At 29.9% G+C, this 27,960-nt stretch overlaps 1 protein-coding gene across 1 annotated transcript in view; it reads right to left on the minus strand.

The window, feature by feature from the left end:
- Positions 1-27,960, minus strand: part of LOC113385494 — a 296,450-nt gene that overhangs the window by 64,324 nt on the left and 204,166 nt on the right. Inside the window, exon 3 of the mRNA XM_026623351.1 lies at positions 11,033-11,179. Within this exon, the coding sequence (XP_026479136.1) occupies positions 11,033-11,179 (147 nt within the window). The remainder of the gene's footprint in view (positions 1-11,032; positions 11,180-27,960) is intronic.

Genomic DNA, 27,960 nt, shown 5'->3' on the forward strand with positions numbered 1-27,960 from the left:
AAAATCGGACGCTTAGTTCTCTCAAAAACTGCCATTTTTTACATATTTAGCTCCGTATCTTCGAAATGGCAGGACCTGCCTTTGCCAAAAACTATTAAACACTTCTCCTAATCATTACTAATTGAATGTTTTTTAGATCATTCAAATCGGATACTCCGTTCACTCGAAAAGTCGATTTTTATTTTCTGCACTCTTTGCTTCGTATCTCCGAAACGGCTGGACCTGCCTATGCCAAAAACTAATCAGCTCTTTTCCGTATTAATAGGAATCGAATGTTTTTTGAACCATTCAAATCGGTTGATCCGCACACGCACACACACGCATACACACACACACGCACACACACACACACATACATCCATTTTTTCTAAAGTATGCCAAAATATTCAGAAACCTTTGAAACGTCGAGAAATGCAAAAAATTTTAATTTCAATTTTTTTGCGATTACTATAACTTACCCTACGGGAAGTTAAAAAAATAAAGCAACGAGTTTATAAAATGGTTATGTAAGATCAGGCATCCGAAATGTATTGGGTTTGAGAAATATAAGCATTCGTAAAACTATAAAATGATGTCTAACTTCTCCACCCAATATCGTACGCTAAAATACCCATAAATCATTGTATCAATAAAATAATTGCTAAAAATAGAATAATTTCTAAATCTGTAAAAATAAAAATTTAGGATTTATTTAACATTTTGAATAGTACGCCATACAGAAAAAAATAACGGCCAAAACATTCATTTCTATATTTTTAGTTATGGGCGCGTAAATCTGGAAATGCATTTTTTATAGCTTAAGTAGTAATAAGTTTATACATAATTTATAAAACTATTTCACGAAGAAGAGTCCTACACGAAGCACTACATAGATATTGATAAATATAAATAAAAACTAGTGGAGCAAAACATCGAGCAAATTGCTGGAACTTACCGTACCGTAATGAAATATTCAAGGAATATTAAATGTTTTCAAATAGATTATTATAAATACTTTAACTTTCATCTTTCATATTTTATAGACGAAATATAACAGCTTAAAAATTAGACGAACACGTTCATATATGTTTATAAGAAAAGTAAACAAACAAAACTTGTTCAAACAAAGTTAGAACGCTGAAAAAAACATATCTCATATTTCTAAAAATTATATAAACTAATTTACATAATTAAAATTATTTATTTTAAGTATATAAGTGAGCTTTAGAATTTTAGTTAGGATTAAATTTGAAATCCGAATCATTTTCAATAGAAAAAAATGGATTATAAGGAAAATAGTTGTTTGATTTTTTCTCTCAAAAATTACCACTTTTTACGCTTTTTACTCTCCGTATAATGAAACGGCTTGGTAAAAAAAACTATCTTTCCCAAAAACGAATCACCACATCTTGCTATCATTACGAATTGAATGTTTTTTCAATCATTCAAATCAGATAGCCTGTTCTCTCTAAAACTTAATTTCCATTTTCGTAACGTAATGATATGCAAAGGGAATTTAATAAAATAGTTATTATTAAGTGATTAATAACTGTGCGATTTGTGTCTCAACAAACTAAACTTAAAAAAATGCACAGAAAACATGATAAAATATATATTAATCTTTAAAACCTGTTTGAAGCACTACATAGACATTGATGAATATAAATAAAAAGAATTTTTATTTTTATAAAATTTTCAGTAAAACAAAATTTTCTATAATAATCATTCAATAAATACCACTTTGAGAAATATAAAAGTAACGTTAACCTCGTCTACGATGACATAAAGAAGGAGTATAATATACTATAATAGTATTCTAATGTAAGATAGGAAATGCAATAGTGAAAATCTGCATGAATCGGTGAAGAGAAAAATTGGTAATAAAATTGTACAACGAATTGTCTACATAGAGAAAATTGATATTGCAATTTTACGATACCGGCTATGAATCATTGAATCATGTAATAACCGTTTGCAAACTGTGTGTATGCCATTAGAATACGAATGAGGAAGGAGAAGAATAATACTTTGTTTTGGTAATAAATGAATAGAAAATTCCAAACGCATATGTGTTCATATATTTGCACATTGAAGATCGATAAAAGGACGCAGATAAATAAGCGGAAATTGCATTCATCACATGTTCTGCACAATTGCAACAATATAAACACATTTATATAGACACTTTGCTCGTACTCGAAAAGTACGTTGAGAAATCTGCTTAAAGCTTTAGTTCAGTGATTTCCAACCTTTTTTGGGCCCCGCTCCACCGTGAGGTTTCTAAAAACGTTGTGACCTAAATATTGTTTAATAATTATTTTTTAGTTCATGAAAAAGTGAAAATAATTTTTTGTTTTGAATTTTCGGGTAGTGCGGTTGTTTGGACTAATTTTTAATTAGCATCATTAGAAATGCTATTGAATTTTCTTTTAGTGTGCAAAATTTTGTTTTATTTCATGTGGTAGAACACATTCAAAAGTAGGAAAAACCTGAGCAAGTACACGCTCGCGCTCATATAGCACCCGTGTCAAAGTCGCAACGACTAGCAACAGCATTGCTCGCCGCTCGTCTTGATAAATTAAAATATTTTTAATAAAATACAAGATATATACATTTATATTTTGAATAATTATATATTCCTTAATGAGTCTACTTAGTTAACATTTTCTTAGCTCAGAACGGAATAAAATCTATTCTTTATGTATCTCTTTTATTTGTTTTATCTTTTTTTCAACTGGAACGGAATTTTGTAGTTATCAGGTTGGCAACTAAGTAAGTACGCATTTTTTTAGAAATTGGTAGCTATCGTTGGCAACTAAGTAAGTGCGCATTTTTGTTGGAAAATAAAAGACAATTTTTGCGTGGAATTAAATAACTTTGTTCTGTAATGCATGTATCATTTTGATTGATGACCTTTTGTTATCTTCCAAGAAGCATCATTATCCCAAGTTTATAAAAGTTCTAGTTTTTATTAGCGAAAAAGGCACAATTTGACACCATCATGATTTTTTTTAATTGAAGGGTTTTAATTAGATGGTTCGTAGTCAAGTACACTTGGTGAATGTAAGTTTGGCAAAATTTTTTAAACATAGCCAAATTGTTTCTATTAGCCGAATCGATTATTGCTTTAATTAGGTTGTCCAAAACTTTAATCTCCAGAATGACATTTTCCAAACCAATTTTAACATAGCTGTTTTTTCAAGACTGCGACACCATAAACAGCACCTTCACCTTTAGGAGAATCATTGTTCGCTTTGCAGAAACAAAAATGCAAAATATGACTAAAATGTTTGTTTTAATATTCCATCTTTCAACGAATGCTAAACGAAAACTACCCAACCGATCAAAAAAGTATTTTCTACTAATTGACAGCTGAAATTTTTACCATACCATAAAAAAATGTGTTTTACATGTAGACTACCACAACAAACCTAAAGATTCATTTGAAGCAATCTAAGAGTAAAAGCCGCACTATTTAAAGTTACAATAAAAATTTGTTTATTTTAAATTAATTCCATCTTTAGTCATAGTTACTGACAGTGAGTGAAAAACTTACGTCATATTTACGATTTTTCCGCTTTTAATGCCTTCTAGAACATTAGTAAAAAATATGTATCACTTTTCTTGTGCATATTTCAAGTGGAGTCTTTCACGGACCTAAAAGCACTTGTGCCAAGCAGTCAGAAACTTGATTTATCTAATTTTTTGGTAATTTTCGTAAATTTGAATATAGAAGTTTAAAATAATTTGTGAAGGGCTATTTGAACTCTAAGAATTTTTGCATTCTGCAACATTATCTTTAATAATGTTTGGTTTTATATAAGCAGTTTATCGCATATATCATTTTCAGATAATAATAAGTAGTTGTAATTTTATTATAAAGTAATATAAAAATTCCATTTCAAGCTAATTTTTAACTTCCCGTAGGGATAGTTATAGTAATCGCAAAAAAATCGAAAATGAAAATTTTTATATATCTTTGCGTTTCAGAGGTTTCTGAACATTTTGGCATACCTTAGAAAAAATGGATGTATGTGTGTGTGTGTGTGTGTGTGTGTGTATGTATGTATGTATGTGCGTGTGTGTATGTATGTGCGGATACAAATTTTCGTCGACGATTTCGGAACACGGATCAACCGATTTGAATAATTCAAAAAACATTCGATTCGTATTGATAAGGAGACGTGCTGATTAGTTTTTGGCAAAGACAGGTCTAGCCGTTCCAAAGATACGGGGCAAAAAGTGCCGAAAACGGTAACTCAGTTTTTAAGAGAACGGAGTGTCCAATTTGAATAAGTCAAAAAACATTTTACTTGTATTGACAAGATGAAGAATTTACCAAATTTTCATAAAGGCAGGTCTAGCGGTTTCGGAGATCTAATGAAAAAAGTAAAAAAAAATGCCATTTGGCGGTCAAAAATGATCATTAGACATATGCACATCAAATTATCAGATATTTTATAGAGATTTTAACAATAAGTATGAATTTTGTTTACATTTCTATGAGTTCCGTACCAATGTTTACGCGTTAGACGGCGACGCGGCGCTTACGCGCTTTGATATTTCGTCTTTATGCAGTTAAAGCAGTACGATTGCTTTGAATAAAGGTCAGATCTTCCAAAATATGTCAAAATAAAGAAAACATTTTTTTTTTCAAAAAAAAAAGAAATTTAAATTTTTTTTTTTTTTAAAAATTTTTTTTTCAAAAAAAAGTAATTTTTTGTCCAATTTATAGTTTCTCAAAAATCTTATTTTTTTGAAGTAAATTTTTTTCAAAAATGTTAATCGTTTTTAAAAAAAAATAATTTTTGGTACGGGAAGTTTCAGCAATTTGCCTTAAGGCACGATGCCTTAATTGCCTTAAGACAGAATTCCACTTACAGCTAGTTTAAAAAGGTCAGATCAACCCGGGAGAAAAAACATAACTCCGGCACTAGGGAAGCAAGGTTGAAAACTAGAACTGTCCCGGCCAAACCGGGATACCTTAGTTGAATCTAAGATTTTTTCTATTTTACCGATACTATGTAATTGTGATATGACATATTTTATGTAATTGTGATATAATATATTTTATGTAATGTAGTATTACATCCAAATCACCAAAATTTTCAAATTTCCCCCCTGAATTTACAAATTGCCTACCGGTAAAGCGTGCGCCCCACGTTGGGAATCATTGCTTTAATTGATAGTGATATTATATATTAGAGATGGGCTTATTATATCCGAAGCCGGATCGACTCGGATTTGACTCCGCTTCATGGTGGAGTTATATCCGCTAAACAACTCCACGACTCAGACAATTTTGAAACCGAAATACTCGAAACAAATGTGTTCCATAGGACGCGGTTTATGTATCTAAGGATTTGTCAAATCCCGTTAATTATTTGAAATAAAAATTTATGAATAATTATCAATAAAATAATTTTTCTAAAAAATTCACGAATAAATGACGGATTGTAAAATTTTTCGGTCGACCAGATGACAGCAGTGTTGACCAAAGTAAAAACGCAAAACTTGAGAATCAAATTCAATCTAATGATTTCCTTTTGATGAGAAAATAATTGATTTCTTGGATTAATTTTATATAAAAATTATGTAGTAAACTTTGTAATAAAAGCAAAACATAATACTTCTTCTTTCAAAAATTTTCTTCTGCTATTTCCATTTGAGAATTAATATTATCGAATTAATATTATTAATTATATCGCGTAGTTCGATTAGCATATTATTACTTTTACACAATTATATAATTACTAAATACTAATGCTATCACTGATAAATTTTGTACTCTAAAGTGTTGTTATTTCAGGCTATGGAAAAACAAGATTAAATAAAAATGTATTTCGTTTCGTATATTTTTGCAAATTCACGGCCAAAGATTGTCGTAGTTAGAAATATGACCCCTTACTGTTCAATAAATTATACATTTGAGCTATTCACACTTGAATACAATTTCATTGTTCTGTATCTTTAAAGTAACATTTTTGTATTTTCTGGAAAATATACAATGGTATTTATTTTGACCTTTATACCTAAAATAGGTCATAAAACTGCCTGCGAGACAAGAAAGTGACCTCTTCCTTCCCAAATCAAAAACGACAAAAACACTAAATGCCAGTACGAGTTAACAGATTTAATATCAATTTGAGGAAGTCGGATATGACAAATCCTGTGAAACAACTACACTCGGATTCACTCCGAGGGAGGAGTTGTATCCGAGTGATAACTCCGGAGTGAGTTACCCATCTCTATTATATATATATATATATATATATATATATATAATTTCACTTCATAGAAGACAATTAAGACATGCCATATGTTATACTAGTCGTGTATAGCGTTGTATCTTAAGAATTTTTTTTTAGAAATCTCTATTAAGGCAAATTTCTTCAAAAAATCTTTAAGAATTTTTGACATTTCTCAAAAAACTATAAGTGATTTTTTAGGAACTTTGATTTTTTTTAAAGTTCCTATTCTTTTTAATATGTTTTGAAATTTCTGAAAACATTTGAATTATTTTCATGGCGCTGCATTTCTGTTTTACAGAAGCGCGTAAGCGCCGCGATAAACATCATCAAACTCGCTAAGTACCCCATTGAAATGTGAAAAAATTGTAGTCATTATTAGAATCTCCACAAAATATCTTATAATTTAATATGCATATTTTGGCATGTTTTTCAACCTTTTTTATTGGATCTCTGAGAATGACGACCTGCCTTCGAAAATTGTTCTTCAGTCTGTCAACACAATTAAAATGTTTTTTTGAATTATTCAAATCGGACGCTTCATTCTATTAAAATTTTCTTATTCCTCTATTGCCATTTTTGGCCCTTTTTCCCGGTAAACGGCTGGAAGTGCCTTTGCCAAAAACTAATTTTGAATCATTGAATTCGGTTGATCTGTGCTCTCGAAATAGTCGACGAAAATTTATATCTGCACATTTACACATACATACTACCCAACACAAACACATACACAAATACATTCATTTTTTCTAAGATATGCCAAAATATTCAATTTTCATTTTCGATTTTTTTCAATTATTATAACTAACCCTACGGGAAGTTGAAAAGCTATCTATTTCTACTCTACTTTTAACTTTTCGAAGAAGAAATCCGATTTGCTAATTTCGTTTGTAATGTTTTCTCGACGTTCCAAGTCATTTTGGATCGAATGAGACAAAATTTGTAAAATATATGTGTGTATGTGTGTGTTCGTATTTTTATGTATATGTATGTGTATGGGAACCTAATTTTGACCTTTCATCGACGTTTTCTCGAAAACGGCTGACCGGATTTCAAAAATTTAGAAGCAATTCAATGAAAATTGATAGCTAAAGTTACATCTTTGAAACAAACGGCCGTTGCTTTAGAATTAGCAGAGATTTGCAAAAATTTTAAATAAAATAATTAATACATTAGTATATTGTTAACTAATTATTTAGGTCGAGTTGCGCATCAAGATTGATTTCAGATTTATACCTTATCATTATTTATAAAACTAAAATGAATATGTGTGCGTGAATGTTAATAATATCTAAATTATCTAAATTAATAATATCAATATCTAAATTAATAATATCAATACTTTTTCACGCAATTTTGATTAGTGTACCAGTACAAGAGATTTTACAAAATTCATATCAATCTTTTAAAGGAACGATTTACATACCTAAACTAGTTGGTTTGGTATTTAGCCTTGAGGCAAGTTACATGAACTTCCCGATATGAGTAAATAATCGACTTAATCAATAGAAACTAAATTAATTTATGAGTGATTAAAAGTATGGATTTATTACACATAATTGAAAACAAATGAACACGTTAACTCGGATAATGGTTTATTATGTTCACACCAAGTACTCTATCATTATACCAAGTAAATAGTCTAATTTTAATTTTAACAAATGTCAAAAGAACTACTCATTTTCTCAAACTTTGATGAATTTTTAAAATCAAACTATTAGTCGTAAGGCCGTAATATTTCAGTAAATTCTACAAGACCATGGTATACATCGCTAAAAAAAATCCATAAAAATCGGCTTAAATTTTTTTTTCAACAGTTAATTACAAGAAAACGGCTCGATAGATTTTCACCTAAAACTAATCAGTATCATTCCCAACTAATATCTTTCGAACAGTTTTTGATTTTTTGAAATCGGTTCGGTAGGATGAGCTTAAATGTGGATGAAAAGTTTAACACTTTTTTTCAAATTACAAAGAAACGGCTTGGCAGATCGTCGCCCAAAACTGACAAACGATAGTCCTCGCCGAAATACATCAAATGGCTTTTAAATTTTTGAAATCGGTTTAGGCGTTTTTGAGAAAACGTCGATCAAAGTTCTAATTTTGACAAACGTCAAAAAAATGATACCAATTTTTGCAAACTTTGACGAATTTTTAAAGCTAAACCATTTGTCGTAGGGCCGTAATGTTTTAGTATGATCTAGAAGACTATGGTATCTACCGTCAAAAAAAAAATCATAAAAATCGTCGAGATTTTTTTTTTTTAAACTTTATTACAAGAGAACGGCCCGGCCGATCTCTACCAAAAACTAATCAGCACGATTGATTCCCAACCAATATCTTTCAAAATCATTTTCAAATTTTCAAAATCGGTTCAGAATTGCGGACTAAAACGTAGACGAAAAATTTTTCACGTTTGTGCGATTTATAAAGAAATGGCTTGGCAGATCGTCGCACAAAACTGACAAACAATAGTCCTCGTCGAGATACATCTAATGGCTTTTAAATTTTTGAAATCGGCCCAGCCGTTTTCGAGAAAACGTCGATTTACGGCAAAAAATCTGTTCACACACACACACACACACATACTTTTTCGAAATTTGGTCTCATTCGATTCAGAATGGCTTGAAATGTCGAGAAAACATAAAATTAGCGAATCGGATTTTTTGATGAAAACATAAACTTCTCCTTCGGGAAGTTAATAATCACATTGATTCATAATAGTCAATGAATTATTATACATGGAAGTTCTTTACCATTAGTTTTCAAATCTATTTAAGCATTAAGTAATATCTGGTCAACATATTCATGCATCGATAAAATTTTCTCATCTCCATTTAATTCTGTAGGTACTGTTCAAGTACTGTACATGAATGTCTGTATTCTGTATTCTGTAACGGTATACTTGCAAACAAGTACATATTTGCTTATGTATATGAATTCACCCCTAATTACAAGTTGAACAAACAAAACTATATTGGTACGAGATTCAACAAGTGCTACGCTGGTACAGAGAGAGATTGTATAAGAAATAATGTCATAATAAATATTCTCTTGTCTGTATAGTTATCAGAATACTGAGAAATTATGTAACACTCAGAAATATGTTTTAATTACCGTCACAAAATATCACTTCTAATTAAGTTTCAAGATTATAAACAACCAGTGTTAGTTTTCTAATTATATATTAATGTGGTGTAAGTAAATGCACAAAAGTTTATTGTGTATTAGCAATACTATTATTATAATTAAAATTATAGAAATTATGATTGCATACTTTATGAGAACATTTAAATGCTTGAATGTAATTTAATAATTGTGTGTTGAAATATGATAAAATTATTGGTTCAGAAAAAATTATATTGCAAGTTTCAAATAAAGCGAATGATATGAATAATATTCCGCAACGAGCTTTTTAAAAATAAAGAATAAAGTTCCTAGTTCCTTGAACTACAAACTCTGCCTAAATTATACATAAATTGAAAAGCAATTGATAAATGATCTGAAATAGCAAAAAGCAGAATATTTATTGAGCAACAAGATAAACTTATCTAAAATTAGATAATAAATCAATTTGTAAGTAGCAAACTTAATCATTAAAAATTTAAATTTAGTTAATTGATGCCTTTGAAATATATTTATACTATATGTAATTGTATAATTTAAATTAATTTGTTTAAAACATTTCATTTTACATTTTTTGCGTTCTAAAAATATATTTTATTTCAATGTGGTCGTTAACTGTAATCAGTAGCTACATACAAAATATAGCACACGTATATGGATAATATAATTTTGATTAAAATCGCTTAAGCACGCGACGAAATTTATAGACCTGTAATATTTTAGTATGTTATTTCTATTTTCAGACTACAAAATTTATCGCCATACAAAGTTTCGTCAAAATCATTAAAAACATTTGCCAACAACTAATCAGCACGATTGCTAACCAATTTTTCGAACAGTTTTTTAATTTTTAAAATCAATTTAGAATTGTAGGCTAAAACGTGGGCGAAAAGTTTTACACTATTCTGCTAATTTCAAATAACGACTCGGCCGGTTGTCGTAAAAATACGCTAGTCCTCATATACACACACATTCAATTTTTTTCCAGATTTGGTCTCATTCGATTCGAAATGACTTTAAGTGTCGACAAAGCATAAAATGAGCAAAATGGATTTTCTGGCGAAAACATTAACTTCTTCTTCGAGATTTAAAAAAATGAATAACTTATCGTTTATGGTATATTGTATATACCAGAAATTATTGTATATTCCAATACCCTATGTTTATCATAAAATATATGGCTTTGGTTTATGTTCTATAATATTAAACCATACCCTTAATATTTGCTTAGAACTGAGCATACGATACTGTATGAATAGTCAACAAAACATCTTTAATATGGGTCAGTATGGCTAATACAAATATTTTACTATATCAGTACATTGATTATGAGTAGGGGCTGTTAGTTAATGGGAGTACATTGATTTTGAAGATAAGAAAAATAACATTTCGCTTAAATTACAAATATAAAATATAGGTTTCTTTTTTAATTTCATAACATGTTGTTCAAACACTCTTTTAAATTATAATAAGTTCATCTACATGCGCGTTCGCATGTAAATTCATGAGAAAATACAACTATCAATCATCATCATTTATAATCAGTGTTCTCAGTTCAACACTTATGTTCAATATCAACTAACAGTTTAAATTTCTCTCGAGTAACGCAATATGAGAATGTGGAAATAATAATAAACTACAATAAACACAAATGAATATCAATAAACAAACAGTTTTACCTCGGTACGTCCTCCGCCACCAGATGGGCTGACATGTCCAGGTGGCGCGGCTGCCGTAGCTCAAACTGAGTCCGCGCATCCCGCGTGGGATCTCTCGAGGTCGAAACCGATATGGGAATTGGTTCCAAAGGATCCGGCACTATAAATCTGGAATAGATAAAGATATTTGGAATTTATTCAAAATTATGATATTAATAAATCTAAATATAACTATGCATGGGTTTCCTTGGCGTAACGCATTCGTGTGGACGGCGTCGTGTAATTGAACTTCGCCCTAGACATCGGCCAGCAGTGATGTCCATTTTTACTTAAAATAAAGATCCAAAATATGTTTCTAATTCAAATTAAGCCCTTTTCTGGAACTGCGATATAAAATGGAAATGGAAAATCTCTCATACTATTCTTCCCGGAATCCGTTAACTCAGTTCACGAATATGCCCTAGGACAGCGCTACCCGATTTTTACTATATGCATATATTTAAAAGAGAAAATAGAGAGAGTAATTTCAAACAAAAGTTGATTTATATTTATATATTCTATGATCATCATTTTGAAATTCATTATTACATGCAAAATTTGAGAAAAAATACTGAAGCTGCTCAACTGTTTCCCAATTGAATAATTTTCTATTTTTCTTTATATTTCTTCTACTTATAAAAGTTAATATTTTATCTCAAAATTCTCTAAATAGAACATCCAAATCAATATTTTATCTCCATTTTTGAGTTTATTATACCGAGAATTTGTTAATGGAAGAAACCACAAATTAACTCCGAAGATTCATTACAATTGTGGTGGTAAAACATGTAATCCTAAATAATCTGAATGCCAGAAGTGATGGAAAAATGAAATAGAAATGCATAACAAAATATCGTTTTAGTTTGCGCATGATACAAAAATGTTTTGACCAGAAAACCTCCTATGATTAAAGTTCACATTTTCCATATATATCCAGTTGTGTATTATATATAATATATCTTGTAAAAAGTTGAATGACTACTAATAAACTACATAATTTGAGCTGGATTTACGATATCCACTGATTAATATTGACGAATATATCAAAATTCAAATTTTCATTGTAATAAGATAAGAGTTGGTATTACAAAAGGTAATAATTGTAATAAATCTATATATCTTTCACAATTTTGCTATGTTCAATAAATATGTAGTACAGCGAGTTCTGTAGTTTTAATTATACTCTTCTTTGATTTTTCATGGGAATTCATACTCGCCTGCCGGCCTGTAACATTTTTAATTAATATACCTTGAAGCGCACTGTTTATATTTCTACAAAATAACGATGGATATTTGTTGTAATTATTTCTCTACCGAATCAAGTAAAAATAATTGCATTTATTATTTCACAATTAATCAATTTCTAGAAAAAGTGCGCTGTACCAACTTATGGTTAACGACAAAAACGACAATAATGCCTCTGATAATTGATTCTTTACAGATTTTTAATAAAATTGACTTGTATTCTAAGGAATTATTTTAATGCGTTAGTGCAAACTGTAATTATTACAAATAAAATACATAATGCCTCATGTAATGTGAATTTTTATCATAAATCGACGTAAACTACAATGAATATCATGATACAAATAAATGATATAGTGTCTCCTGTAACACAATTTACATGTGTCCACAGGTTAAAAACTACATATTCCATCCAATTTTCTTCACTTGAATCTGAATTTAATTCTTGTATGTTATAACTAGCCCCAAGATTTTGTTTCAACTAATCCCAGATGTGGATTTTTTACATTAAGTAAGATAACTATTTACAAAATTCACAGTTCTGTTTATTGCGATGACCTCTGGGGAGCATTAGTTATGACGATATTATACAGGATGGTATACATGTTCCATGAAGACAAAAAATATTTTAATATCGTTTAAGATCCTTTTGGATCTTAACTTTAATAGTTATGGCTGTTACAAATAGGCCCAACACACAACTATGGTAGTAATTAATTTTTGCCCAGAAATTTAGTTTCGTACGGTAAATCAACTTTATAGGCATTATATTAATTATAATCATAAAAATTTAACCACAAAATGCAACAACGCACATAGGTAAAAACTTGAACTATTAGTTGTGAAATCGAAAAGGAAATGAGTTGCTATAAACATTACTGAAATAAGTTTTCTAGTAATAAAAACGATAGATTATAGCGCTAGCAACAATCAAACTGAGAATTAATTACTTTTTATTTACTGGTAAACTGTGCACGCAGCAATATTAAATAAATTACATTAAAATTTTAACGAAAGAGACAGAAAAAAATGCACTATTTACAGAACTATTTTCGAAGGACCGTTTCATAAATTTGTTATAAATATCCGACGGGTAACGAAAAATCGTAATTGGCATGTAACTTTCAATAAGTGAATAAAAAAAGTTTAAAAAATCATAAACTTTTTGAACATAGAGAGTATTGTGCTTTTACAAAATTACAATTTGTGTGAACAGTTTATTATTAATTGAAAGAGGACATGATGCTTAATAGGAAATAGGAGTCTGTATTATTCCGATAAAGTAACATTGTGCTCTTTCTAAAAAAGTATGAAAATAATGATAAAAATAAGAAACGAAAAATTTTAAATAATATCTTGTACGACTTGCTATTACATTTTTTAGATATAATTCGTCTATTGAATATCACTTGTAAACAAGAATAGAAAATTTACTGAATTCTCGAAAAATGTAACTTCAAACTAACGGTAATTTGATATAAAATATTAATTAACTTCCCGTAGGGTAAGTTATTGTAAGGGCCGAAAATCGGAATTGAAAATTTTTACATTTCTCGACGTTTTGAAGGTTTCTGAACGTTTTGGCATACCTCAGAAAAAATGGATGTGTGTGTGTGTGTGTGTGTGTATGTATGTGTGGATACAAATTTCCAGTCACGTTTTAGGGCGCACGGATCAACCGATTTGAATGGTTCAAAAAACATCCGATTCCTATTGATAGGGAAAAGAGCTGATTAGTTTTTGGCAAAGGCAGGTCCAGCCGTTTCGGAGATACGGAGCAAAGAGTGCAGAAAATAGAAATCGTATTTTTGAGAGAACGGAGTATCCGATTTGAATGATCTAAAAAACATTCAATTAGTAATGATTGGGAGAAGTGTTTATTAGTTTTTGGCAAAGGCAGGCCCAGCCATTTTGAAGATACGGAGCTAAATATGTAAAAAATGGCAGTTTTTGAGAGAACTAAGCGTCCGATTTAAATGATTCAAAGAACTTTCTGCTTGTCTTAACAAAATAATCGATTTTGGAAAAAAAAAATTGGCCCATTTTTTTTTTTTATTTTTTTTAGTTTTTTGTATATCGAAAATATTTATTTTTAATTCTGACTATAGCTCTAATATACTTTACAAATAATCTCTAATAACTCTGCAATTCAGTTTATATAATATTTATAAATATTAGACAATGTTACAATATTCATAATAATCTATTTGAAAACATTCAGTAATCCTCGAACATTTCGTTACGGTACGGGAAGTTCCAGCAATTTGCCTTAAGGCACGATGCCACCCACCCCACTAGTTTAAATCGTAATCAAAATTTGAACTCTCATTATCAATCAATCTTCACTATATAATAATTATAAAAAGTTCTTCTATTACAGAATTATTAGTATTAAAAAAATCATAATTCAGATCTTTTTTAATAATTATGATCGAAGTTTGAGAATGAGCGATATACTATAAGTACACATTTATACTTCTCATAGAGCACTTTAAAAAGAGACATAAAAATAACATAATATAAAATTTCAAAAGTAGATTTCATAACAACTTTGCAGAGTTTGTCGCCAGCAGAAGTTTTATATAACAAATTAAACTTCACACAAAATTTTATAATCCTGGTACGGGGTGTTATAAATTGCAAAATCTTAGAAATAAATAATGTAATGCGTTTTAAAACTTCTCTATTATATCAAACATAAGTGGGGTTATTGCAAAAACGCAATATACAGAACTGTGTTGGTCCGTCATTTTTGACAAGTAATATGAAATTGATCTATCATACATTTTTGGTTTGCATTATTATTATCGACTAACATTAAATTTTATTTAATATTTTGTTTCAAATTTATCAACCTTCAATAATGTATAACAATGTTTGTGTTTGGAGACAGTTGTAACATACTCCTATAACATAAAAATTATATACAGATTCAAGTAAATAAAATTGAATGGAGTATATAGTTTGTAACATGTGAGCATATGTAATTTGTGTTATATTATAGGAGACACTATATATTTTATTTGTATGATATTGATTAATTGTACTTTACGCAGATTTATGATAAAAATGCATATTACAGAAGACATTTTATATTTTAATTGTATTAATTAGTGTTTGAGTTGATGAATAAAAAATATTACTTAGAAACAAGTTAATTTTCTTAAAAATGAGTAAAGAATAAATTATCAGTGATAGATTATTGGGCACGTTATTTTATGGTGTATGTGTAAAGATAATTTTAAATTCTGTGAATACGAAAAATACAAATCTTTTACATTACTTTTCGTGGAGAAGGCTGTTTCAACAAACAGTGTGGCCTTTTGTTGGTGTGCAATTGCGATACAACCCTTTAGTTCCGTTTTTACACAAATTGAATCTTTAATTTAATTTAGTTTAATTCTGACCGCCTCAAGAACTTATAGTATATCAAATTAATTGCTCCAATTGCAAACTTTTTTATATCGGAGAAACTAGCCAAAACCTGAGTAAACGCCTTCATCAACATAAAAATAACTCTAAAAATACCAAACAATTCAAAACTATGTTAACCGAGCATATAAATAATCTCAATCATAACATTGATTTTTTCAACCCAAAAATTTTGCATGTTGCAAGAGAATGCAATTAAAAGAAGATACGCTGAGTTTTTTTTGCAATTGCATAACGAGAGGGCCGTAAACAAACGATTTGACAATACGGCCCTGAACGAAACAAACACGTGGTTCCTAAATAGCGTGTCAAAATATCTTAAAGAGTGATAAGATTGTTTTCCCACTATATCTAAATGAACCAAAATGATCAAACTATTTCTTCGCAATGCTTTGTACATTTTTTCATTAAATTTGATCATACCAAAGTTCCAGCAAATTTCCAAAAGGATATACTTGTATACACCACTATTTTCTAATCCTGCAATATCATCATGAAAAACATTTTACATTTTCTCTTCCTGCTGCACTTTTCCTATTCCACCAGGTCTCTGTCTATCCCAAGTCAAAGGTGACGCTCATTTTCATTGAAAGAGTACATTATAGGAGCGGATTACGCTCATTTACAATGAGGAAAAATAAAATACCATCCTAGAATATAGTTCAAAAAGCAAAAAGAATTTCTAATGAAAAGAGATATTACAAGCGTATAATATTATTTTTAAAGAAAACGCTATTGATAGCGAGCGCTCGGGATTAAAGAGAAAGCCTGAAGTGAACTGAGAAAATTTTTATTGAAAGAGAATATTATGAGAACTTTTGAGATATTTTCTATGAACTATAAGTAAGAAATGCATAGAGAAAACGGCTTCAAAAATTTTTAATTAGGTTATCATTTTCTATTTAAAAGAAAATAAATCAATCAGTTGTTAAATTCGTCTGAAAATGAATTAAAACGAGAAAAGAACAATAAAAGCTAGTTTGATGAGAAAAAAATCGTAAAACAATATAAACTATATTTAACAAAAAATAAGTTTTAAATGCGTTTTGTGTTCTATACAATTTCTTTTAAATTGAGTTAAATAAAGCATATATTTATTAGCTTCCCGAAGGAAAAGTTTGTTTTCGCGAGAAAATCCGATTTTCTAATTTTATGTTTTCTCGACATTTCAAGTAATTGTGAATCAAATGAGACCAAATTTGGAAAAAATATGTGTGTGTGTGGCCCGACTTTTGACCTGTTGTCAACGTTTTCACAAAAACGGCTGAACTGATTTCAAAAATTTAAACGCCATTCGATGTAACTCGATGAGGAAAAGCTATCAGTTGGCGAGAAAATCGGCTGTGTGTGCTACTACTTAGTTATGGAATTTATTAAAACTCTTCTTCGATAACTCAGGTTGTTGGGTTATAATTTAACCCCTGTAGCTGTGGACTGTATTAAACACTGATTTGTTGATATATTGCATGTATTTGATGCAGTTCTTATCACTGATTTGTTACGAACTTGTAATTAAAGAAGATATATTTATTTGTTATTTATTACACATGTTGTTTCGCAGACTTTACTTTTAGAAGTAAACAATTTGTCCCAAAAACTCTCCGCTACGCCATCTACCAGAGGTAACAACCATCCCGTGTAAAAGCTCAATGCCATGAAGATTGTCGCCTTCATGGCCAATATAATAAAATGAAAATACGTCCGAAGATCGGCCCAGCCGTTCCTTTGTGATTAGTAAAAAAGTGAGAAAAAGTTCGTTAACGTTCTAGCTCATAAACCTGAATCGATTTTAAAAATTCAAAAACCGTTTGAAATATTTTGAATGGAAATCTTACTTTTTGGTAATAATTGATCGGGCCGTTTCTTTGTAATTAACTGTAGAAAAAAAATTCTTGACAAATTCGATGAAACTTCTTATGTTGATAGTGATAGACCACAATATTATGGCCCTAAGACAAATCGTTTAAATTTAAAAATTCATCAAATTTCGAAAAAATATGATTGTCAAAGTTTGTGCCAAAAGTCGATTTGAGATAAATCAAAATGTGAATTTGGCCAACGTTTTCTCAAAAACGGCTGAACCGATTTCCCAAATTTAAAAGCCCCTGTATTAAATTCTATAAGGTGGAGCAGCGATTAGGTTTGCAAGACGATCGGCCAAGCAATTTCTTTGGAATTATCAAAAAACGCTTATTTGTAACACTTTTCGCAAAAAAATCTTGCTCTCTTAATTTTATGGATTTGTGCATTGATCACAAAAATTTATTACTAATTATCTAAATAGATTCTTTATATCAAGGTCGCTTATTCTTCCATAAAATAGATCAATGTTATGACGAGGCTATGTTACGTAACATTTTTCATATAAAGTGGTACTAAAAACATTGGTCTATTTTGTGGAAGAATTGGACTATAAAGTGAAAATAATAAGTTTTCTTATTATTATTTCGTTAATAATCCTCCAATAAAATTGCAATAATAGCGTCACGTAAACCCTACTTATCGCAATTCAAAAAATCTGACTGCAAAAATAAATACGCTCTTTATTGCAATTATTTTCCGACACGGATTTAAATAAGCCTAAGACCAATTGGCATATTTGTGATACTTGTCAAATAAAAACTATTCTTATTTTTCTATCTTCCTAAGCCCATAATCTTTGCACAAGCCTAGCAAATGCATTAATGTGGATACACATATAACGTTCTGTTTACATATATTAAAAGCGTTAGACGCAGCTTAGCAGCTTATAACAGGATATGGACATTTCAGCAGCGCATTATCAAAACATATCTTTGCTGTAAATCGTAATTGATATGATACAGAATTAATGAAGATAGGTTTAACATGGTAATATATTATAGTATACGACAATGATTTTTGAAACCAGGCCCAAATTAAAATTTACACAAAATATGTTTTTTATTCTCATATTTTAACAGCAATCAGAACCTCACATCCCATGAGCTGTTGGGCTGAAACTTCTCCTTACTTCGTATTTTTAGATGGTAATCTAATGCTTAACCCATCCATATTTGATGATTTTATTATTAGAATTTATTTAATAGGGAGACTTTTTAACTTCCCGTAGGGTAAGCAATCATTCGCAAAAAAATCGAAAATGAAAATTTTTATTAAAAATTAATGTATGTGTGCGTGTGTGTGTATGTGTGTATGTGTGTGTGTGTGCGGATACATAATTTCGTCGACTATTTTGGGAACACCGATCAACCTATTTGAATAATTCAAAAAACATTCGATTCGTATTGATAAGGAGACATGCTAATTAGTTTTTGGCAAAGTCAGGTGTAGTCGTTCCAAAGTTACGGGGCAAAAAGTGCCAAAAACGGTAACTAAGTTTTTAGGAGAACGGAGCGTCCGATTTTAATAATTCAAAAAACGTTTTACTTGTATTGATAAGATGAAGAAGTGATTAAGTTTTTGGGAAGACAGGTCCAGCGGTTATGGACTTTCAATAAAAATAAGTTAAAAAAATATCATTTGGCGGTCAAAAATGTTTATTGTACATATGTACATCAAATTATCAGATATTTTATAGAGATCTTATGTGTATACATTTTATGGACATTATGTGGTGGATAAGTGCTTCTGCATTGGAGAGTTGTAAAGTTTACAAAATATTAACCAGTTAAATTTTCATTAAATGGAAATAGTTATTAACTTCCTGTGGGGTAAGTTATAGTAATCGCAAAAAATCGAAAATTAAATTTTTTATATATCTTCACGTTTTAAAGATTTCTGATCATTTTGGCATTGATCTTAGAATAAATGCATGTATGTGTGTGTAGTATGTGTGTGTCATTTTTTTTCAAAAATTTGAAAATTTTCAATAATCTAATGTACACAAAGTTTTCAAAAAATCTAATTTGCCGCACCATGCCATGCACCAATAGTTTTCTACAATAAACTAATAAACTTTAGAATGCAATATTCGCTAAAGTATTCTGAAATACGATTCATGTAAATATAATATGTTGCAATGCTCTATCGTTACAGAAATTAAAATATCATTAGCATTACTCACATTACGGAATAAAACCATATGAAATAAAAACGTGAAGCACAAATTCAAAAATAAATGCATTCTATTATTATAATCACAATTTTTCACTATAATAATACATTAATACATACCTACTATAGTTAAATTTCAGTTTTTTTAGTTTTATAAGATTTTTGATTTTTTATTTCATTTCAAATTTTGATACATTATATAGACATTGTGATTTACAGACTATGTACATTTATCGATTTGATAACAATACATTAAATTAAATTATGTTTTTATATTCTATACGCATTACACTTACAAATATTCAAAATTTCAAAATAAACTAAATTTAAATTTTGGTAAAAAAAATATCAACAAAAAACCAACTCTTTTTAAAGTAAAATTTCAGTACTTCAGATTAAAAAACATTTTACCACTTAAGATTGATGTCTTCAAATCGTTCAATATAGGTTGATAACAAGTAATTCGCACGTTTTAGGATTATCTTCACCTTTCTTGAATTTATTTATTATGAAACTATCATGTATTTTAGCCATAGACCTTATTTGTATTATAATACAAATATTATTTATCATAAGGTCTATGATTTTAGCATCTTACAATCCTGATTAAATGCGCCTACCTTTTATGAAACATACCAAATTTTAGTATATTTTGTAAAGGAGGGTGTCTAAAAGTCGTTCGATTTTAATAATTTTAAATTCATAGTTCGAAAAAAGTCTTTATTCTTGAAAAAATGGGGCAATTGTGTCATAGTTTGAGACTGTGATGTTAAATGAGCAAAATGAAATAAATTAATGAAAATTAACCACAATTACCGAAAAATGGACATTGCACCAAGCAGTGGCGGCGCTAGACCATTCGTGGGCGTCGGCGAAATTCGTTTGCGAGGCCCCTCTTTTTTGCCAGTTGCAAGTTGACTAGTGGTACATGGCATCATGCCTAAAGGCAAATTGCTGAAACTTTTCGTGCCGTAATTTAAATTTTTGAAAAGCTTTTAAAAAATTTGAAAAGTTAAGTTTTTAATTTGAAATATTTTGTTGAAAATTTCGAACTTTTTTTCAAAGCAATCACGTTGCGTTAGCTGCTTAGAGACGAAATATCGAAGCGCGTAAACGGCGCGTAAACGGCGCGTTGCAGTCTAACTTAACTCACTATTAATTAAAATCTTTATAAAATATCTGATAATTTGATGTGCATATGCCAAATGGCTTTTGTTGTGCTTTTTACTGGATTCCCAAACCGCTAGACCTGCCTTCCTAAAAATGTAATCAGTTTGGCATTTTTTGTCCCGTATATTCGAAACGGCTTATCCTGCCTTTGCCAAAAACTAATCAGCACGTCTTCTCACCTTCAATACATGACAAATGTTTTCTGAATTTTTCAAATTGGTTGATCCATGTTCGCGAAATCGTCGACGAAAATTTGCCAAAATGTTCAGAAATCTTTGAAGATATATAAAATTTTATGTTTTAGATTTTTTTGCGATTACTATAACTGTATATGAGATTTATTTTTAATCAGATAAATACACCAATTGAAATAGACAAAAATTACACAAGTTAAAATAAACAAACTCTTCGGCAAAAATGGTTAGTTCTCCAGCTATTAAAAAAGCACTAAAATTAAATATTTATCGCAAAAAAGTTTCCTTTGCCCAACCATTTGATTCGTAAATTTTATGTTTTCTCGATCATTATGAATAAAAAATGGTTGGAAATCACCGACTTAATAACTAATTAGACAAAATTTTGCAATCTGCAAGTGATTAATTAGATTTAAAAAATCTATGTTCATACTAATTTGAGTGCACAAATCCGTACATCACATAGTAGGTACATATGGTCTAAAAGCTCGCCCCATTATTCTAAAAGTTAATGAGTTTTTATAATTAATCATTTATCGTAGTTCCATAAAATTTATGTTAGATGATACTAATAAGTTTTTGAAAAAAGATTTTTACAATAAATTACGAAGAAACTGTGCGGTCGATCTTGTCGCAACAATTCAGGACGATCGCCAACTGAAAATTTTCGATTAGTTTTTGAATTTTTAAAATTGGTTCAAAAATGTCAAAATGTCGTTTTTTTTAAGACGCTTTAATTTTTTGTCGACGACATCAGAGCCGATCAACCGATTTAAAACATTTAAAAAACATTCGATTTGTGTTGATAAATTGTCAAAGGCAGGTTTAGCGGTTTTGGAGATACAAAAAAAGTTTAAAAGGTTATGAATTTTATTTGAAAGAACTGATCATCCCAATAGAATGTTTAAAAAAAATATGTTGCTTGTGTTGACGGTGTGAAACAATGATTAGTTTCCAGTTTTTGCTATTATCTCATTGTTATTTCTCACTGATAAATTTTTATTGAACATTGATTACTTTTATTCCTCGAATATTTAATTACTGTTTCGATGATTTACATAGTGCTCACATAAGAAATACACAAATATAAACAACCAGAGAATTAGCTTGCGCAAAGTTGTTTAGATTTATTAATCTATAGTGTTGACAGACGATATTAGATAATGTCCATGAAAGATAAAAGAGTAAAATGATAGTGCCTGTAAACCACTAATCACCTTTTTTACTCGCACATCCGTATGAAAATTAACTAAATTTTAAATAATTAAAATTTTTCCGGGGTCTCTTGCGAGGCCCCCCCAGGCGCGAGGCCGTCGGCGGCCGCCGACACCGCCGACGCCTCGCGCCGCTACTGGCACCAAGGCTCTAGGTTGCATTAAAAAGCTCATAATTATCGTATATACGTCAGATGTTTTCTATGATTTTACAGATATTGTACATAAAAACATAATTCCAAATTATTGTTAACTTCCCGTAGGGTAAGTTATTGTAATCGTCCAAAAATCAAAATTGAGAATTTTTGCATTTCTCGACGTTTTGAAGGTTTCTGAACATTTTGGCATACCTCAGGAAAAATGGATGTGTGTGTGTATGTATGGATACAATTTTTCGGTCACGTTTCCGGGCGTACGGATCAACCGATTTCAATGGTTCAAAAACCAATCGATTCCTATTGATAGGGAGATATGCTGATTGGTTTTTGGTGAAGGCAGGTCCAGCAGTTACGGAGATAAAGAGCAGAGAGTGCAGAAACTAGAAATCGAGTTTTTGAGAGAACGGAGCTTCAGATTTGAATGATATAAAAAACATTCAATTAGTAATGATTGCAAGAAGTGGTTATTAGTTTTTGGCAAAGGCAGTTTTAGACATTTTGCGGTATTTTTGAATTAAACACTTTATGAAAGGATAATAATGTCAAACCAAATTTAACTAGTGGGGTGGGTGGCATCGTGCCTTAAGGCAAATTGCTGGAACTTCCAGTACCGTAACGAAATGTTCGAGGAATATTGAATGTTTTCAAATACATTATTATAAATATTGTAACATTGTCTAATATTTATAAGAATTATATAAACTGAATTGCAGAGTTGAAATTATTTGTTTAAAGTATATTAGAACTATAGTCAGAATTAAAAATAAAATCTGAATTATTTTCGATATATAAAAAATTAAAAAAAAAAAAAAAAAAAAAAATTGTACAAAATTTTTTTTTCCAAAATCAATTATTTTGTTAAGAGAAGCAGAAAGTTCTTTGAATCAATTGAATCGGACGCTTAGTTCTCTCAAAAACTGCCATTTTTTGTACATTTAGCTCTGTATCTCCGAAATGGCTGGGCCTGCCTTTGTGAAAAACTAATAACCCCTTCTTCCAATCATTACTAATTGAATGTTTTTTAGATCATTCAAATCGGATGCTCCGTTCTCTCAAAAACTCGATTTCTATTTTCTGCACTCTTTGCTCCTTATCTCCGTAACTGCTGGACCTGTCTTTGCCAAAAACTAATCAGCTCTTCTCCTTATTAATAGGAATCGAATGTTTTTTAAACCATTCAAATCGGTTGATCCGTACGCCCGAAAACGTGGGCGAAAATTTGTATCCATACATACATACACACACACATCCATTTTTTCTGAGGTATGCCAAAACGTTCAGAAACCTTCAAAACGTCGAGAAATGTAAAAATTTTCAATTCCGATTTTCGGCCCATTACAATAACTTACCCTACGGGAAGTTAATAACATAAAATTATCAGATGAAAATCTAATGGGAATCGTGATGATATTAATTTTGTGTAAATCAGTTAAATACTTTGAATTATCTATTTTTAAACTTCACGAAGAAGAAGTTTATGTTTTCATCAGAAAATCTGATTCGCTAATTTTATGTCTTCTCGATGTTTCAAACCGTTCTGAATCGAATGAGACCAAATTTGGAAAAAGTATGTGTGCGTGTGTAAACAGATTCTTTTACCTTAAATCGCCTGGACCGATTTCAAAAAATTTAAATCCATTCGAGGTATCTCGATGAGGACTATCGTTTGTCAGTTTTCTGCAACGATCTGGTGTAAGTTGAAACAAAACATTCAAGATATAGTTGTGGCATACAGGAATTAAATAAAGTATCAAGTGAAAAAAATTGGATGGAAAATATAGTTTATAGGATGTGAGCATATATAAATCGTTTTACAAAAGACACAAAATGAGATATATAAAATTAATCAATGATAATAACTCAATTTTATAATAAATGTCAAAAATTACAGATATGCACTGTTCTGTTTACTGCGTCGGCGAGCGAAAAAGCTGAGAATATGATAAAGGACGGTTTACATGTGCAATCGAGACAAAAAATTATTTTAGTTTCTTTGAAGATCTCATTGAAAAAACGCGTGTTACTACTTATCCTTATTAGAATAAGTCCCTAGCACTCCTACATTAAAGTTAAAAACTCCACCGGTATAATTTCACAGAACACTCGACATAATATCTAAAGAACAACAAATCAAATAAAATCAAACCAAAGTGGATAAGAATCATAAGAAGTAATGTTCGACCCGAAGTTTTCTACATTATTGTAGATAAATTTATCTTTGCCATGACAACACTATCTCCCGCACATGATAAATAAACGATTTTATTACATTTTCTTGAAAAGGATATCATTTACACTATTTCGGCTAGGTTATTCATCTTTCCCAAAGAATATATATATTCTCGTTTCTAATACCACTCCATTATTCATTTTTGACGTAAAGGATCACCTACATAGCATTATATTTCATTTCCTATCATATACGGCCCTCTAGGGATTTCAACGTTTAACTATTTTAAGTTGTATGCTATTTCGATTTGTCCACCATAAATTTCTTTCTATACCGCTGAGAAATGAAATGAGCTGTAAATTATGGTCGCTGTATTAAATATGTCTCTATAAAGTTCAGAAATTTAATCAGAAAGTATGTAAAGTTCAGAAATTATATTTATTCATGGCAATGGAAAAATAGAAAATATTTGTTGGATTTAAAGTAGTTTTCAAAATTAGTTACTAGAGTGTAATGCCAAACTGTTTATTTTGAAAATCAAATAATAAACTAGTGGGAGTATAGCATCGTGCCTTAAGGCAAATTGCTGGATCTTCCCGTACCGTAACGAAATGTTCGAGGAATATTGAATGTTTTCAAATAGATTATTATAAATTATGTAACATTGTCTAATATTTATAAGAATTATATAAACTAAATTACAAAGTTAGAATTATTTGTTTAAATTATATTAGAACTTAGAATTAGAAGTACATTAGAATTTTTTTTTCAAAAATTTTTTTTTTCAGAATATTTTTTTTTGGCGAAAATAATTCAGATTTTATTTTTCATACTGACTAAAGTTCTAATATACTTTAAACAAATAATTTTAACTTTGTAATTTAGTTTATATAATTCTGATAAATATTAGACAATATTACAGTAATTATTTATAATAATCTATTTGAAAACATTCAGTATTCCTCGAACATTTCGTTACGGTACGGGAAGTTCCAGCACGATGCCATACCCCACACTAGTTTAGTTTGCTTTATACACCGTGAGAGTGATGAAATTTGAATTATACAAATTGAATCAAAATCTGTGAATAAATTTTTTAGTTTTAAAACAACAAACTATCTAATTGAAGAATTGAACAATCTCTCTTATTATCATTACCCAAATAGGGAAACCCTATATATTCACTATATATTCGCTATATATTCACTATCGACTTCACACACCATCTAGAATTTTATTCTAAATTTGTCTTGTTCATTTGGTATATATAATATAAATTTGCATCTATTTTTCGACGGAAAGAACTCCCCAAATAACATTATTATCCACCGGCCAATTTGACCGATCGCGGTAGTTAGGCCACATAACAATTTTTTTTCGGAAAATAGACAAAATAACTAAAATCAAAAAATGAAGAAAATATAATTACTATATTCTAAGAATTGTCATACTGTTTGATAATGGTATTTTAACGTTTAAAAATATCTTAAGTAAAAACAAAGTTTGAAATGGTCAATTTAAATTTCAATATGTAATTTAGAACAACGCATTTTGAAACATCTTATACACACTATATAAAAAGTATTTTTCATTATTTAAATGCGCAAAGATGTTGCAAAGATTATATCATCCATCTTCGAACGATGATAAATCGCCAGATCCATTAACAAAGAAAAACAGATAAAACAAAGTTCGGCAAGAACATAGATTAATTTGAGCCCATCGAAAATTAGTAACTAGCTGTAAAGTGGAATTCTGTCTTAAGGCAATTAAGGCATCGTGCCTTAAGGCAAATTGCTGGAACTTCCCGTACCAAAAATTATTATTTTTTTAAAAGCGATTAACATTTTTGAAAAAATTTTACTTCGAAAAAATTAGATTTGAGAAACAAAAAAAAAATTGTTTAAAAAAAAAGTTTTCTTTATTTTGACATAGTTTGGAAATTCTGAACTTTTTTTCAAAGCAATCGTACTGCTTTAACTGCATAAAGACGAAATGTCAAAGCAAGTAAGCGCCGCGTCGCCGTCTAACGGATAAACATTGGTACGGAACCCATAGGAATGTAAACAAAATTCATACTTATTGTAAAAATCTCTATAAAATATCTGATAATTTGATGTGCATATGTCTAATGATCAATTTTGACCGCCAAATGGCATTTTGTTTTACTTTTTTCATTAGATCTCCGAAACCGCTAGACCTGCAAAATTTGACCAATTCTTCATCTTGGGGGCCGTTCAAGTATTACGTAAGCACTATAGGGGGTTATTTATTTGCTTATTTTGGGTAAGAAATTTGCTTACTTTTGCTGACAAAGGGGAGGGGGCGTAAATAATTGTAATAAATCTGCTTACGTTATACTTGAACGATCCTTTGTCAATACAAGTAAAATGTTTTTTGATTTTTAAAATGGGACGCTCCGTTCTCTTGAAAACCGTGTTACCGTTTTTGGCACTTTTTGACCCGTATCTTTGGAACGGCTAGACCTGCTTCCACTAATCAGCACGTCTCCTTATCAGTACGAATCGAATGTTTTTTAAATTATTTAAATCGGTTGATCGGTGATCTCGAAATCGTCGACGAAAATTTGTATCCGAACACACACACACACACGCACACACACATACATCCATTTTTTCTAAGGTATGTCAAAATATTCAGAAACCTTTGAAACGTCGAGAAATGCAAAAATTTTCATTTTCGATTTTTTTGCGATTACTATAACTTACCCTACGGGAAGTTAAAAATGAATCATAATAATATATACAGAAAATATAAGCGGGCTCAGGATTTGTTTTTATGCAAAATTTTGTTTGAAGTAGTTCTGCGTTTTGTGAATTAGTCAATATGCTTCTCCATCTTCATACGTTTCTAAAATTCTCTATAAAAATACAGACACTTTAACTAAGGTGATCATTCGGCCCGGTTTGGCCGGGACAGTTCCGGAATTCAACCTAGTATTCCGGGCTTTTTAAGAGCAATAATTGTCCCGGATTTAGAACTTTTGTCCCGGGTTTTTGAAAAGTATAGGTTCAAATTGAATCTTCGCAATTAATTGATAATAAATTTACAATTACCCATGAATTATCAGAAAGTGATAAAATGAATATGTTTATACCAAACAATATGTTGTCGACTTACATACCATAATCGAATAATAAAGTACCAACTCAGTCATTAATTGCGATTTAAAAAAAAACGATTTATTTTTAAAAAAAAACCCTGGTTTTCATTGCATCTTTAAATAGTATTTGGTACTTTTAATCATATTTGTGTTTTTAACTTCCCGAAC

The sequence above is a fragment of the Ctenocephalides felis genome, unplaced genomic scaffold (genome assembly GCF_003426905.1).
Source record: "Ctenocephalides felis isolate EL2017-DRISC unplaced genomic scaffold, ASM342690v1 CF-g0.4_SCAFFOLD_03571, whole genome shotgun sequence".
Lineage (NCBI taxonomy): Eukaryota > Metazoa > Arthropoda > Insecta > Siphonaptera > Pulicidae > Ctenocephalides > Ctenocephalides felis.